The 17,147-nt window shown below is 34.4% G+C and overlaps 1 protein-coding gene across 1 annotated transcript in view; it reads left to right on the forward strand.

Annotated features, from left to right (window-relative positions):
• The window catches only part of LOC112465757 (matrix metalloproteinase-2-like), a 199,529-nt gene that overhangs the window by 61,055 nt on the left and 121,327 nt on the right, over positions 1 to 17,147 (forward strand). The window contains exons 3-4 of the mRNA XM_025033478.1: positions 7,627 to 7,728; positions 10,302 to 10,471. Of these exons, the coding sequence (XP_024889246.1) occupies positions 7,627 to 7,728; positions 10,302 to 10,471 (272 nt within the window). The remainder of the gene's footprint in view (positions 1 to 7,626; positions 7,729 to 10,301; positions 10,472 to 17,147) is intronic.

A 17,147-nucleotide genomic window follows, 5' to 3' on the forward strand; every position in this document is an offset into this window, starting at 1 on the left:
TCTCTCTCTCTCTCTCTCTCTCTCTCTCTCTCTCTCTCTCTCTCTCTTTCTCTCTCTCTCTCATTCATTTGCCGAATATTAAACATATATTTTCTGTCGTAATTTAAATGAACAACGCCATCGCGTGCACGGGAGATTAATTTTAAAATTAATATATCTATCATATATGTAACGTTCGACGTACAACGAATATTAATTAACATTAACGAAATTGGACATAGAAATCTGTAATTCGTTCCTCGCTGAAATGTAATGCCACTAAAAATTTGACACGTTTCTGCCCGTTCGTTCCTTTAAACACGGAAGGCCAAATGAATGGTCGGACGACATCAAAGGCGAACGCTCTCCTTCTGCACGCCCACGTGGATATGCATGCGCGTACACACTCTGTCTTATAGGCACAAAGGCGAGAGACTTTTCCAAGAGACGGCCTATCATCCGACCGCGACTGTGCATCTCGCGACCAGAGTATTGTGTTCTGCCGTCATAAGTAAAGTAACTGGCGTACGTTCCTCACGCGCTCGTGAGAAAACCGAGACTGAAGCTACGAAGGAGCGAGAGAGCGAGAGAGAGAGAGGGAGAGAGAGAGAAATCTCCACTTTTGTAATTCTGTGCCCATTATGATTGCGGTCGCGATAAGGATAATTTCTGATTGTCGTATTTCATGACTTGCAGCTGAGCTACGCTGCGAAGGTAACAGAGAAGCAATCGTTTTGATATATTATAATAATTGAAGGTTGCGATAAGATATGCAACGAACTCCTCGAGTCTATAAATATCTTCCGAGGTTCTTGAATTTTAAGATTAATTTTCTCAAAATTTTCGAAAAAGTGAATTCGTCACTAATAAGTAAGTAATAATACTTTATTCAGTTTAGCCATTCAACCTAAAACCGGGACTTGGTTTACAATTACTTCTTATCATTCACTCTTTTATCCATTCTTTTTCCTTTTCTCTTTCATTTTTTCTATTTCTTTCATACATTTTACATTCACTAACTTTCCTTCTTCTGCTAAAAAATCCCTCACACTAATCCTACTCTCTCTATCTACATGTGTCAGTATATGCTCAATTGTTCCTTCTTCTTCTTCACATATCTGACAGTTTTGTCTTTCCACTGCCGTCCAGAATCTGTTTCTTTCCTCTTCATTTCCACACCTCCATTTCGTAATCAACTTTTGGCTCCTTTTGTGTTCTTTTTCTCTCAAATATCTCCTGTGCCATTATGTCCTTATATCCACTGTTGTATCTCGTGCTTCTTATCTTACTATCCATCCACTACCCCAGTCTCTCTCTCTTTCTCTCTCTTTCTTTCTCTCTTTTTCTCTTTCTGCCCTATTATTTGACCTATATCTGCCTCTCTATCCCTCAGCGCCTTTATCCCCTCCGAACTAAATCCATTTTGCCTATAAAACATCTCTCTCTTCTCCCCCACCTTTTTGTCCCTCCTTCAATTTTTCCTTCACACATTCTATTACCAATTTTCTCTCCCTCTCCCTCATAGCCTTTTCCACTGTTCTATTTTCCGCAATTGAACTAACAATAAGCTTTACTATCCCCGTTTCCTTATAAACTATATAGTCAGGTGTACAGGAGTCGAGGTTTAGGGTCCACTTTACATACTTCTTTCGTATACTTTCCAATTCTTTTCTTTCTCTCCATCCCCAAATCTCTTCCCCATACATTATAACTCCAAGCACTAGATATTTAAATAATATCATCCTTCTCCTAAAGTAATTTCTGAACCTACGTTCCCCCACCTCCATACCTGGAATTCACTACTAATATATTTGAGTGATTGCAATGGTCACTCCAAAAGAAAAGGTCATCACTCCAATTTGAGTAAATGCGGGCACTTATAAGGTAGGAGTGAATTTTTTATTTAAATTTTTAGAGCGCTTACTCTATTGGAGTGATACGATCTCACTCTAAAGCTATAGTGAATCACTCACATTTCATTCGTTTTGAGTGATATTTCACTCTTCGACTTTTAGAGAGAATTCGATCTGTTGCACCATTATTATCGATCAATTTGATTGAACGGATAATATTCCATTACTTTAAACATCTAAAATTTTTGGCGACTCTACCAAAGATCGACGTGCGGGTTCTTTGTGTCGTGTGTCGAAGATGATCTAAACGTGTCCATCCGAGAAACACGTCTTCTCTTTTTTCCTGCGGAAAAGAGATTCTTCTTTTTCTTCTGTCAGCACTATCGCGGGAGCCGTGACCGAGTTTTCTTCATTTCTTCATCACCATGTGAGTTTTCTTCTTACCGCGACCCGATAAGCACGATTGTGTGACGCCAGGGAATAACAAACGACGCGACCTTGCCCGTTGGTTCGGCGGCTTCAGAGTTCATTGGTGCCGCCGATAACGCTCTTAATGGGGAGCGCAAGAGATGAACTTCATGTCGCCTCTAATTCATCTTTTCCCGGCCGTTTCACGATTTGCCGCTCATGCTGCGATGATCTCATCGTGACAACCAACGAATAGCCTGCACGTTGCTATTTCCTGCGTACTAGAAAGCTTAATGCAAGTCGATAATCAAAATATTTTTCTTTTTGATATTTTCAGTTTGTTCATACACGCCTATCTTTTTTCCTTTATATTTATAATTAAGATCACGGAGAAAATTATGAAAAAAATTATAACTTAAATTCTCTACGAGAAATATGCGGGAGTCGCACTATAGCTAGGGAGACATATCGACGACGCGTTTAAGGCCAACATCAGGCAAAAAGGGGAGCTGGAAGGGGGAATGTCCGAAAATATCTCTTTGTTCGAGACATTCCTCGATATATTTTATCCGCCTTAAATGGCGGTGTAAGCAAGCAGTGACGTGGTGCGCGATGCAACCGGTTCTCCAAAGCAAAGGGGATCCGCGAACAATGTGGGAGAAATCTTGCGTGCTCGATGACCAAACACGGCCTAAGTCTAACGGGGCACCCTTCGCGGGCTGCTTGCGTGTCTCCCTTTGTGGACGACGCAACGCACGTGCGTGTTCGCGCGTTTACAAGCCGTTCTCTATACGGTCTCGGCGAAACGTAACTGGCAAAGAACGCGTAATACGCCATAAAAGATGCTTTATGATTAAGGTAGTTAGAACATTTCGGTTTGAAGAGGTGCACGGGAAATTAGGGTAGAGCAATAGAGGAGCGCAATTGATCCACTAAATTTTTAAACATTTGATAATTACATATAATACATCCTCAATAATTTAATTAGAGAAATAGAAATAATAACAAAATTTATGTTAAAATTTTTGAAAATTATACTTATTTTTATGTCACTGACAGTTATATTTTTAGTTTAGGAATAAAAATATAATAAATATATTATTTTTCTAGTTTTTATTTATATTATTCTCTAACATCATTCATTTAAACGCTTGTAATCAAGCTAATATTTCAAAAGAAATTGTCTTTTTTTTTTGAAAAATATATATATTTACATATTTGTATAAAAACATTTTTTTGACAGTTACGTGCTTAATTAGTTTAAATGAAAAGAGTTTCTCAGCAGTATTTGGCTTAATTTGTTTTCTTGATATGTATTCCATATAATTTTTTTTTAGTTGGACGACTTGTTTCAACAGATATTTTAATATGTGGTACTGATTAATGTTGTCTCGATGTCTACTTCCGATAATATTATCTTGCCTGCCCCTTTTGATTCATTGACTCGTTTGGTTGTTCCCATAATCATTCTTTGATAATATAATAACAAGTACAGGGATTCAGAAACAAGAAACCGCGATAAGTGAAGGCAAGAACACTTGATCTAATAGTATTCCACTGAATTTTCAAACCTTTGATAATTTAATTACATTTATCATCGGTAACTTAATTAGAGAAATAGTTGTAGAAATAACAACAAAATTATATTAAAAGACCAGAATCTTTATTACCAATAATATCAAAGAAAAATAGAATTAATTGAATAAAGCATTATTTAACATTAAAAAACTAATTTAAATTTAACTTTAATTTTTCTTTTGAACATTATTGGCAATAGTGATTCTTGTTAAAATTTTTAAATTAATATAGGTCAATTCTGCCCAATTCTTTAGTTTCTAATTTCAATAAAACCTATATATGTTTTTAAAACAATATGTTATAAAACATTTTACCCGTAGATTCTACATTACATGGATAGAATTTTACATTCGTCGATTTTTTATACCGGAAAAATTGGCTCTAAAAAGTGTCGTTTCTGTTATATTGCAAATTTTCAATATCATGAATATTTTATGAGAAACTTTTACGAAACAATTTCTCAGCTTATATTTTCTTGGTCCGTTTTTATTGTCAAGCTATAAATATTATTTTATATATACATGCGTCTTGAGAGACAGACAGAAGTGAAACGTCTGAAAGCGGGCAGATTGAATGGGGAAGAAGGATCGAACATCAATCGTTCTAATGACATCCCGCGATTTCAAAGACTCTTTTGTCGAGGACATCGGAGAAAATCGCATTTATTGCTGGTACTTGAAAGATTTTAAGGATGCGCGAAATTGTTCGCGTCATTTGTACTCGGCAATTTTTATCGTACCTTTCACGAAGATGTTCTGTAAATTTATCTATGAGAAATTTCGATATCGAGACAGTTAAAATTCCGCGAAAATGTGAGATAAATTTACTATCATTATCGCAGTTGGATCTTAAGGAGGACACAGCATTTTTATCACATTATTAGAAAATAATTAAAATCTAATTAATTAATTGTTACGGTTTAGCTAAGTAAATTGTTTCGCATGTTTTATCGAGCCCGTCTTATCGAACGTTCGCCAAAAACAGCTATTTATTTTGTTTTCTCTTACCTTCCTTTTCTTCTGTTTTTTTTCGCCGAAAATCGAAACAGCGCAAACGTGAGCTTTTTTATTTCCTGGCACGAATCGGAATTCGTTCCCGACGTGGCGGGCGGCGACCGCGGGCGGCGGTCGGGAACAAGACGCTTCCTTCGTCTGGAGCGATACTTGAGGAACCCCTAAAGATAGCGACACCTCGCCACGTGTCAGCTAACAGACTTCCGAGCGTTTCGTCATCTCGACAGACGTTTTCCGCGAAATTTGCGGCGACTTTAGCACGCCAGTAATCCGCAAAATTACGTTCACGCTACTCCTTATCGCACTTTGGGCAGGAGAAATGCTCATTAAATTAGGAAAATGAGATTGAAGATTAGCAATTTAGGAGAACCAAAAAGAAACGGACTCTCAATGAAAAAGGCTATGAAGATAGAAACACATAATCAAATACATAAAGCTCTCAAGAAACATCTTTAAGAATATATATTGCTAAAAAGTAAATCTCTGAAAACATTTATAAAATAAAGTCTATTAAGGCTAAAACTCTTTTATTCGTGAAATTTTAAATAAACAAGAAACTTTTATCTTTTTGGAAGTAGAAAAAAGTTACAGATAAACAGAAACTTTTATTCTGGTTTGAACAAGTCAAAAGTTCTTTTCTGCTATGCGTCTATCCTGTTTTTAATTCCTTAAATAATATTAATTAAAATAAGTTCTAATTTTTATAATTTACTTTGAAATAAACTTTAAAAAATATATGTTTTTTCAGAACTTTTAAAGATGAACTTTTACAACAACGTTTAAATATTAATGTAAAAATTAACTCAAAACAGAAAGGAAATGATTTAAAAGTTCACAGATAATTTTTATTTATAAAGTTATAAAAGTTATTTATAATGGTTATTTTTTATTCAATCCCTGGTGAAACGGGGTCTATCATTGTTACGGCTTCATATGTTACAAACTCATATCTACACTTCCACACAAGTTTGCACGTATGTTTGCATGTAGTGTTTAGCCAGTACGTTCATGTATAATATTAAACTTACATTTTGCGTAATATGATATATGCTTCGTAAACCCTATATAGTCTTTCCTGATCTCGCGGCCTGTAATTTAACGTTTACGGCCAGGCACGTAACGATCTAGAAAGAATATTTAACCCGGAATAACTATCCATGACACGGCATACGAATGAATGTTTATGGTTTGTGAATTTCCATGGATTTATGATCTTTGCATCTCTCTCTCTTAGCCCTCGCACATTCTGCTCTGAAAACTATCCGCATTTTTCGCATTATTCTACCTACAAGGCTGTTCGACGAAGTCGTGCTTTAGTAACGTTAAGGCCATCAAATTTTCCTTTTGCGAATAAATCAGTTATCGAAAAAATATACCGCGTTAATTGCATTTAAGAATGCATGTTCTTTCAATCTTTCAGTCGATAGAATGATATTGTTGTTCGAGTGAATTAAATTAAAATTCTTCGGTGTTTATTATTCTGCCAGTCTTTTCACTGGACTTCAATATGTTTGTTAAAAAAAGTAATAAAATCAAATTGGCACACAGGTGAAAGGTTAATAAAACAAAATTTTATGAAAACGTTTTGAAAAACATTTTTTTCTTTTGTAGTTTTGAGTGTGTGTTGAATGTTTTCCAACTGGTTGCTACAATTTTTATCCCGACGTGATACGCCGCGCCGGATAAATCGATACGGTTAAGCGTAAATAAGCACTTTGTATTTGCACGCACATCTGCGATACGCGAACACGTGTATATACCTCGGCATTACATAGTGCAGATTTTATCCTCGTTACGGTAACGATCTCGTGTCGCAAAATAATTTTTACTCTGATCCGTTCGCGTTTTCGCGCTCGTTAGCGGCATGTGAAGAGAGAAGAAATGAGCCTTGCACCGTGATTTCTATCAACATGCGACTCGATAAATCGTCGTACCAGCTAACGAATCAATCGTGAAAGAGAGAGAATTATATCATTCCATAATAATCGGCGCCGCATGCGCGATCTGATAATGCATACTTGCTGAACCTGCATTTCTCATTAGATCGGTCGGCAGGGCAGGTAATCACGGTAATGTGCATAAATTAACAGCCCGCCGCACGGGAACGTAGAGGTAAATTTGCGAGCTAACGTCCTACGTAGGTTAAATTTCACTTCTCAATGCGGCGTATATTAGATTTCGTTACCGGCTTTGAATTACGAACATTTCTTGACAAAAAAGAATAGTGTTTCGTTGTTTTTATTATCGACACGATTTCAACGACTGTCTGATGAATAATACATAAATTTTATATAAGTATAAGAAGCTTTGCAAAGATTATTTAAAGAAACTTTTGAAAGGATTAGAAAAATGTCTTATATGAGAAACTTTACTGTCTGTTTCAACACAGTATTATTTGTTTCAAATCATTTTCCAAGGAAGTATTTTATTTAAAAAATATTACCGAGTGAACATGCTATGCTATGTTTTGTTATGAAGAAAGAACAAAATTTTTATAACAGAACATGAACATATAGCATGTTCATTCGGTAAAATTCTGAAATTCTTTAAATGAAATACTTTCTTGGAAAATAATTAGAAACAAATAATACTATGTTGAATAGTTAAAACAGGCAACAAAGTTTCTTATATGATATTTTTCTTTGAAAGTATTAGCACCACTGTTTTGTTTTTCTTAAAAAAGTAATGCTTTCAAACATTTGAATGGCAGTGTGTATCTAATTTTACTCTCATATATGAATTCTATTTAAATTCTATTTAATAATATTGTTATATCTATTTTTTTTCTGTTGCAGCAAAATTATCTCATGAGATTCGGTTACTTACCTCAGACCGATTTCGAGACTGGAAATCTGCGGACGGAGGACCAACTCAGGGATGCTATCAAAAATTTGCAGGTAAGCAAAAATTATGATATAAAGAGAGATAAGATTTCATCGTCCCGCAAGAAACAAATGAGGGACCATGTAGTAATTTAATATCTTCAGTTTTATTATTTCGAACATAAAACACCTCTTGTCTACGTTTTGCAAATAATTTTCTATGCAATTTGCGTGTATAATCTTAGAACTTTAATCGAGACATTAATTCTACTTTTAAACAAAATTTAATTGCGCACCAGCGTCTTGCAATTTGGTTTAGATTAATTATTCTCGCTGCAATTTACGTAATACTTCGAAGTAACATGAGAATTATTAGAAAGGGTTTCATTGTGAGATTACCGGAGTGAAGTTTTCTTTATTCCACAAACGTATTTATCTCGAAAATGCGATCGACCGATTCTCCGGAAGCTGTCGCGAAATCGATGTCGGGAATATCCCGTTGAAAGAAATAGGAAAATGGAGCAAATATCCTGAGGGATTTCGTCAAATGCCGCTATATATCCTCCATCCTCCTTATTCTCGATTCTCATGTAAATCTTCATTGAGCGAGCGACATTTTACTATTCTTCCCTCGCAAAATGTCTGCATTCCTATAACCATTGTCTGAAAGCAGCCAGGCTCTCCGAGTGGATTGCTGATCGAAGGGATCAAACTCAAACGCGAAATGAAACGTATCGGAATGCTTCGGACATTCTAATCTCAGGTCTGAAGCTTAGGTTCAGATTCCTTCATCCGTATAGACTACGTCTCTCGATGGTTTTATCGATAATCGCGTTTGTCAGATTCCGGACGCGTTTCTGGTTGAAATGCTCGAAAGCGTTTATCGCTGTTCAAAAAGATAAAAACGGATCTTCTCAGATTGAAGGAAGCGATTTTACTTCAGGAAAATCCTAAAGGGAACTCTTGAGATATCGAGTAGAACAGTGAAATATAGATTTGTTGATTATTTTACTTCGACTTTTGTAAAGAGAGTGTTATATTTAAGGTTGTATGACCCCTTAGAAGAAAAAATGCCAAATTCTTCAAACTTTGTCAGGTGATGAGTATTATAATAATAAAGCATTGTGCCAAGTTTGAACAAGTTTGCGAGGCCCGTTCAAAAGTTATAACAATTTGAATTTAACATGGGCTCTTATGGGAATTCATCAAGTTTCACTGTTTTTTCAACTTCATTTGAGAAATTAATATCGAAGAAAATATGGCATCCTTTTAAAACTTTGCAGAAATATTAATAAACATCTTACAAACAAATTAGAACAAAAAAAATTATAACTTCGAGGATATTTTTTGAAATATTAAATAAAAACCAAACAGAGAACAGTCTCGCTTGGTCTCGCTGAACTCGTAAGTACAGAGATCCGGCAACAGCGCACTATGACGTCACATTAGAACCTCTCTCTCCGTCACTCTCCGTAAAAGATAACAAATACTACAGAGGTCCGTTACTTTTAGAGCCTCCTGTGTATCGAAAGTGTGCTCTGAGCACGTGTAATATACAGACGCATCGTTTGAGGTTAGTTTTCGCTTGCGCTACGAAAATGCCGAAAGTAAAACGTTACATGTGGAAAGGAAAAGTTGTCACTGAAAAAGTGTACAATCAACGGTTAGCACAGACAAATACTGGGAAACGTAATTTGAAGACACGAGTCGAAACCACACCAGATGATTGTAACAATTCCATGGCACATGTAACGTTTTACTTTTGGCATTTTCGTAGCGCAAGCGAAAACTAACCTCAAACGTTGCGTCTGTATATTACACGTGCTCAGAGCACACACATCGCGTTCACGCAGCTGATGTCGAGTGAGATCAATGCTACCAACTTACAGAAAATGCGACGTTGTTGCGATCAAAATACTTTTTTATGAGAGCTATTGTATTTAATTTATTAATAAATGACGTAAATAAATAACGTAATATAATTTCATTAGTATTTTTAAACAGTAATTACTATGTTTTGTTACTTTATAAAGATTTTCACACTTTCAGATTTTCGTTTGTGTCAGTTGCAAGTCAGGTACAGTCTTTCTAAAAATCATTAAAAGTGAAAGTTTGCATACGAGAAAATATGCATAAAAATGTTTCTATAGCTCTTAAAAACACAGGCAACCGTTATTTTAATAAAATATTAATATAAATATTACTTTCCAGTAAAGAATATCTTCTTAAATATGTTAATTAGCTTTATGTTACGTTTCTTAAACTTTTGGCAGAGATCTTACGGGTCATACAACCTTAAAAAAACTTACAATTATATGTAGATATAAGTTTTTACAAATAAAAAGAATACAAATATATTAAATCTTTAATACATATATTTTTATACATATTCTTTTGATTTACTGTAATTTTATAGAAAATAGAGAGCTATTTTTTTTATAAAAAAGAGTGGTTGATATTGTTGCAATAATTATTTTTAAACTTCTTAGTATTTTTCGTTTTTTTTTTTTCGATATTGATTACAAATAATATGCAAAATGAATTCAGTTTTCGATATTTCTTTTTGGATATTTTAAATTAAAACAAAATTTTATTTTTGTGCTGATTATGCTAAATTTTGATGACCCGTGTATGTTTCTAATTTTCAGAAATTCGGTGGTATTCGCGTGACGGGGGAGATCGACGAGGCGACAAAGAAGTTAATGAAGGCCAGGAGATGCGGATTACCGGATCAGCTCGACGCCAGATTCGCCAGGACGAGGCATAAGCGGTTCACCATTCACGGACAACAATGGCCGTATCGAAATCTCACCTGGAGGTAAGTAAACTTTATTAGTATAATAATCATAATAGAGTAGGGTATTATTGCGAGATACGACACAAACCAGATATTTTGAACACGATAATATTCAAGAAAAATACTATTATCTTTTTAAATATATTAATTACAGCAATAAATTGAAAAATCGTGGATTTAATGTTTCTATAAAGAATGTTGAAATAATGCTATCATAAAGAATAGCCAGTTTATCTCTCAACATTAATAAACAAATTTTTATTGTATCTATATGAATGTGAACTTGAAAATTTTTTACCGCTTCTGAAAATGTTTAATTTTTTTCCATTATCTAATTATAATCATATTCTTACGATTAACTTGGAAAATTTTTCAAAATCTTGATTTCTGTCATAAAAATCCTTGTCTCAATTCTTGTTTGTGAAAATCGGAAAGACGGAAACAAAGTTGTGTAATTTACCTCCGGTTGAAGATCGTTACCCAAGAATCCGTATAATTTCGTCGACGAGGACGCACTTGGAGCGAGTTGCAAGTCACGCGTTGCCGAGATGCGACCATGCGGTTTTTCGCGCGGTGACGGCGAAAAGCCGTGGACGGATTTATTCGCGGCGCGGCTCGTACCTCGGCGAGGAACGATAATAATACCCCCGTGCGCGCATCTCGACGCGACGATAACTCATCTGTGTTGAGGTACCTGTTGGTCTGAGTCGTGAGCTCTAAACAGGATGTCTGGCCCCTTAATTGCGGGCTTTCTCGTGGCGGGACCTCGCCCCGCATTAACGGCACTAACCCGACTCGGAAATGCCATTGACATTGTTGGTATCCGGCCAACTGGCGAATCTTCTTAGACCCCTCTCGCGTATATAATTGTAGAACGACGAAAATGCATGCACAAGCATTTTCTCGAGAGAAGATTAAAAACGCTTCAGCACGTCAAGGCAGTATTTACACGCTCCTCTTGACACGCGACTCTGATGTTATTAGAACCATGTTGCTAACTTTAATACTTGAGTCTTCGAAAATATATATCTTTTATTTTTAATATATAATGCTTTCTTTGTTCAATTTTTTAAAATAAAATACGTTTTCTCGGAAGTTTTGTACAACCTACGCGAAATATGCTCTATTCATTTCGGCAAATATTTGGTATTATTAATATTTCAGTGCCATGACGTTTTCGAAAAAAAATAGATATACAAAAATAAAATATATAATACTCTAACTTTCTTCTAATTTGTAAATATACATAGAATTAGATATTGAAAAATTTGAGACAGAAACCAAACGTCACGTATGTTCGCGTGGTAATTTAATAAGTACGGTGCTAATTGATTAATTTTTTATAGTATATTATTTAGTAGAAATTGAACGAATGTGCATTGAATACGTTCAACGATAAAACAGATCTCTGTTGACGAATCATGTCGGTACCATAGAGAACTAACGGATTCGCGTTGATATGAAGAACAGCTGCAGTATCGGCTCTTTCCCAGTGTATCATGTGGCACCCTCTGGCAATTAATCAATAGGCATGATTTTATCGATTTATAATTAAAACGCATTAATTTAAAAAATTGCATTATAAAATAATTCGTATCGTATTTATTGTGTCGTTATTCCGACATTTTATTTTTATTCTTACACACAGGACTTTTTATAATATACACTATAATTTTTCTCTATTTTAATATAAAAAACAGTAGCTCGTTTAGCTACTGTTGCTGGTATTATTTTTCGGTAATTATATGTTTTTAAGTAATTATGTAGAAAAGTCGAAATAATGTAGAAAAGATTTAAGGATACAATTTCAAATTATGACAATACGTATATGTATACGTTATTACAATTAACACAAATTGCATTTATGCTATGCTTGTTTATGTCAATATATCTTTACTTTTTTTTGTATTTATGTATCGGTTTGCAAGCTCGTATAATTTCTAATTTTCTAAATATTTTAAACATTTGATAAACATTAAAATATATGCCTGGCAGAAAGAAAAACGTATCATCAACTGACAAACAAAATACGTTGAAATCGAATCGAAAAACATTGATTTTTTACAATTCGTAATCTGTTATTGCTATTATTATTGTTAATTGATTGTACATTGCTCGAAGTACGTTTACGTCTAATCGAGTTGCTCTTCGTGACTGTTGCCGTTTTGTACGATATTTAGCACGGCCACTAATATCCGCGTATGCTAATTAGCGCAACCCTACGGTAAGGTTCTTGAATCCGCGTTAATTAGCCACCTTAACGAACCGGCTGGCACAGAGAAAAATCTGCGCGTAAAAAAACATCCTCTCTAATTTTCACTCTCCCCGGAAAGCTCCACAGTAACCGAACCTGAATTAAAGTGCGTGCCGACATGGATTGGACAGATTGAGCAATTAACTTCGTTATCCGGTTATCATGCTACGATTCCCTCGCGAATTCAATGAATCTTGCAAAAAGGCCAGATTCGGAACAACCGGTCTCTTTGTGTACGATTTCGATCGGCCGGGGTAAATTTGGCAGATTTTCGCGTGCACCGAAAATGAGGGTTCGTTTGTCTTTCTAACTGGACTCTATTTGTTCCTCTCGGTGCGCGTGACGTCAAAAGAGGATACGAGGTTTTTGCAGAGAGAGGCTCTCTGTGAGACTTTATATACATTTAGAAAGTGCAATTTTACATTAATAATTCGTATTTTTTTTATTTTTATTTTTTTTTTAAGAATGAGAAATAGTAGTGTAAATAGAAAAAGGGAGAGAAATGTCAACGATATGAATTCTTTTATAAGTTTTAATTGGATGTGTTTTATAATCTATTTTGCGGTTTGCCTTGAAAATTCTACTCTCATGATTACGATTCTATGTAATAAAAATATATTTATATCCTGTCGTTTCTTTATAGAAGGTATTCTGGTATAACAGGTAAAAAAAGTCGATTTTCTAGACAGCTAGAATCATTTACACCTTCTATATGCGTTTTTTTTGCGAGCTACTATATAGTGAGCACGATATAACATAAAAAAGAGGAACATTTTTGTTATTTAGAATAGAAAATAAAAATATAATATTTCTTAAAATATATTTCTTAAAATAAAATTAAAAGAACATGCTAAAGTTTAATGTTATATTTGCGTTTTTTATTTCCTTACAAAAAAGTTCCTGAAAAATATCTTTTTTATGACCTTTCAAACCGGGATACCCCCTTAAGGATGTTCTGGCTATACATTCCTGCCAAAAGTTAGTTTTTAATAAAAAATTACTAAAATGAAGACTTTGCATGTATGTCAAACAACTCAAAATTTTTTATATGTTAGAAAGAATTACTGTTAACAGTTTGAGTATGGTTTTTTGTCATTTAAATAATTAGTATTGTTTAAACAATGAAAAAATAAAAAAATTTTAACAAAAAGTTTTGAAACTTAAAATACAAGATTAATGATGTAGGTATGTTTTACATATAAAAAAAGTTTTATAAATATCTCACTGTTTTTATTTATATTTACCGCAAAAATGTCGATTCTCCATAATGTTAATTTCATCAATTTTAAACTTAAATAACTCTTAAATTGTTTAGTAAATTACTTACAGAGTATTTTTAATTTAATTTAAAAGAAACATCTCAAAATTTCAGCTATTTCAACTCAGGAACCGTTTAGTGGATTTATTTCAATTTTTTTGCAGCACATTAGGAAGACTGAAAGAACAATCTCACAAATTTTTATCGACTTCTTACTGTTTTGAAGATATAGCCAGAACATCCTTAAGCATAATAATTATTTTTACGATTAGATAAAATTATAATTTTTTTCTCATTTGCGATTAAGTGCTGTGCAATTTTAAATGTGGGTTAAAAACTGAAATAGAGACGGGCATCGCGTCTTAATGGCTAGTATGGGGTAAGAAATTAACGCCGACAGCACTTCTGCTAATTTTCCCTCGGTCTTCCGAACGAGTATAGCTATCGTTTGTCGAAATTAACGATGTCTCTGGAGCTTCGAACGTAAATTTTATGAGCTATTATTTCCATGAATTCCGTTTTCCTGTTCTAAATTTTATTTAAGTAAAGAATATCAATAAATTAAATTCAAAAGAGATTTTTAATATTCATATACAAATCGTCGAGTTGCGAGAAAGATGCTTAATAATTTTCTTTAGAAACCATCAAATATTGTTAATATTTTCTTAACAAAAAAATGTTTTCAATGAATATCGTTATTATATCACGTTTGAAAAAAGTTGCTTTTTTTATACATAAAATGTATATAAAATATTGAAAATTTTACAATGTTATACTTTTTAAAAGTCGAATAGTGAAATATCGAAACGAGTGAAATGCAAATGTAACAAAAAGTAAAAATTGAGCTTGTGCACTTCGAGTGATTTGCCACTCTAAGAAAGAGTAAAATTGCGCTTTATAAGTTGGAGTGAAAGAGCACTCTTTTCGAGTACAGTAGATCAGCGTCTATACAGGAATGAATTATGTCATTCTACAATTTTGAGTGAAAAAGTCGATTTTTAGTGATTAACTGTAGCTTTAGAGTGAAATTATATCACTCCGGTAGAGTAACCGTCCTAAAAATTTAAGTGAAAAATTCACTTCTACCTTATGAGTGCCCGTATTTACTCAAATTAGAGTGACAACCCTCTCTTTTGAAGCAACTATCGCAATCACTCTAATATATTAGTGGTGAAACCACTCTATGTGATTTAGAGAGTATAGCATTTCGAAATTGGTAATTGTCAGCGACGATTATTTGCAAACATTTTATACACCGCGAGCTTACGCGATATCGATATCGTGATACGGGTATATACGGCTGTAATACGAGAATTTGTATTTGGTTCACTGGACAGAATGGGGGATATGTAGTATTGGCTTAAGACCTGTCACTGTTTACGGGACTGAATGTTTCTACGGTTGACTACGTGATCCCCGGAAGGATAGTAGCCTAGGATTCGTTGCCGTTTTGCGCGATGGTTTGTACAGTCAACTGGACTTTGAGGAGATAAAGTCGAATCCCCGATGCTGAAAGTCTAAAGTTGATCCATCGTGTTTATCTTTGCGAGTATATTATCGGGAAAACGTCTCTCCCCGTAAAATCGGTGGAGACGCCATTTTCAACATGATATCAAAACGTTTCGCTCGATCGTGTTGATGTAAGGATCTTGTGTAAAGAAAGGAATAAGAACACCGTTGATTTTACCTGTAAAATGTATCCGAGATGTAGCTGATGAAAAATTGCCATTTTTATCAGTTATGGCATTGATGTGCATTTTGTAGAGGGAAATTATCTTATCAATTGTATTAAATTATTTTCTTCTTTTTTATCATGACATACGATTTTTTTTACAAAATACACAAATTTTGTTTAGGAATACTGATATATTTATCGATGGAGTATAAAACGCGTGTATCTATTTCTTTTGAGAATTATATACTTTTTGAAATGTTACATGTTGAAATATAACAATATTTCGAATGCTAAATACTTAAATCTGCTCCTATAGCTCTTTTAAAAAATGAGCTTCTGCTCTTTGTACAATGAGCATCGAAATAATTAGAGCGACTCCATTACCGCTCTGCGGCGCCGCGTAAAAATACTCAAGGGCCATAAATAAACACTTTCCTAATGACGGCCATAAATGAGAAACTCACGAATTATTTAGATAGCTCGCGACTTTTACAGATAGAAGTCGATCAAATAATAGCAACGCGCAAAAGTATCAACATATATTGCGTCATATACGTATCCCAAGTGACAGCAAGTTAGTTTCTTCGCGAAAAGGTCAAAGATTAGCGGCTGTTATTTTCATTCTTTCTCTTTCTTTTTTTCTTTCCTTCTTTCCTTTTATCTCGCTCTCTTTCTTTCTCTTTTTCTCTTTATTTAACTTCATTCGATATTGGATACCAAACTTCGAAGGTGAATGCATAAAAGAACACTGTCTGACGACTGGGGAGAGTACAGAAAAAATTTTGCAGCCGAACGCTGCGAGCAAAATTAGCAGAGATCTCCAGCCCCTCTTGGCGTGTTCTTTCGCCAGTTTTTCGCAACGTGCAATTTTGTGTAATGGAATATTTAACGCCGCGGAAAACAAACGGATGTCTGTTAAAAAATTTAGAAACTCTTTTTTTTAATTATTATAAAAAGATTTAAATTATATTACTTCTTTAAGAAATTTGCACTTAGGTTTATGTATATCTCACTTTATCTCTAATCTCGCTTTATTTAAACAAAACAATTTCCGTCGCCAGCAAATAATTCAAAATAAGTCGTTTTATTTTCGACCCAACTGGCCAATTAAAACAATATTGCACGACGTTTCGACCGAATTCCGGTCCTTATCAAGTGCTATTAATTTAAGTTACACCGATCCGCATAACAAATTGCATCGTTGACGTGGTGTCCTGACAACGTCAAGACAAACGCAAAACTAAACAAAAGAGAAAATAATACATTTAACAATAGAAAAACTATACAAAATCGTTACAATATCAGGCTGGTCAAAAACAATAAAATTAATTAACACTGTAAAAATTGGTTAAAAGCTTACAATTCTTATGCGTTCCGAAACAAACGGTGAAATCAAAACGTCACCAGCCATATCGAGGCACAACGTCCGAACAGTAAGACAGTCAAAGTCGAAATGAAGTTGTCAAACGTAATCCGCGGATAGCAAACGGCGCTCTGATGGAAAAACGAG

This window comes from Temnothorax curvispinosus, unplaced genomic scaffold (genome assembly GCF_003070985.1).
Source record: "Temnothorax curvispinosus isolate PA1 unplaced genomic scaffold, ASM307098v1 QBEX01015501.1, whole genome shotgun sequence".
Lineage (NCBI taxonomy): Eukaryota > Metazoa > Arthropoda > Insecta > Hymenoptera > Formicidae > Temnothorax > Temnothorax curvispinosus.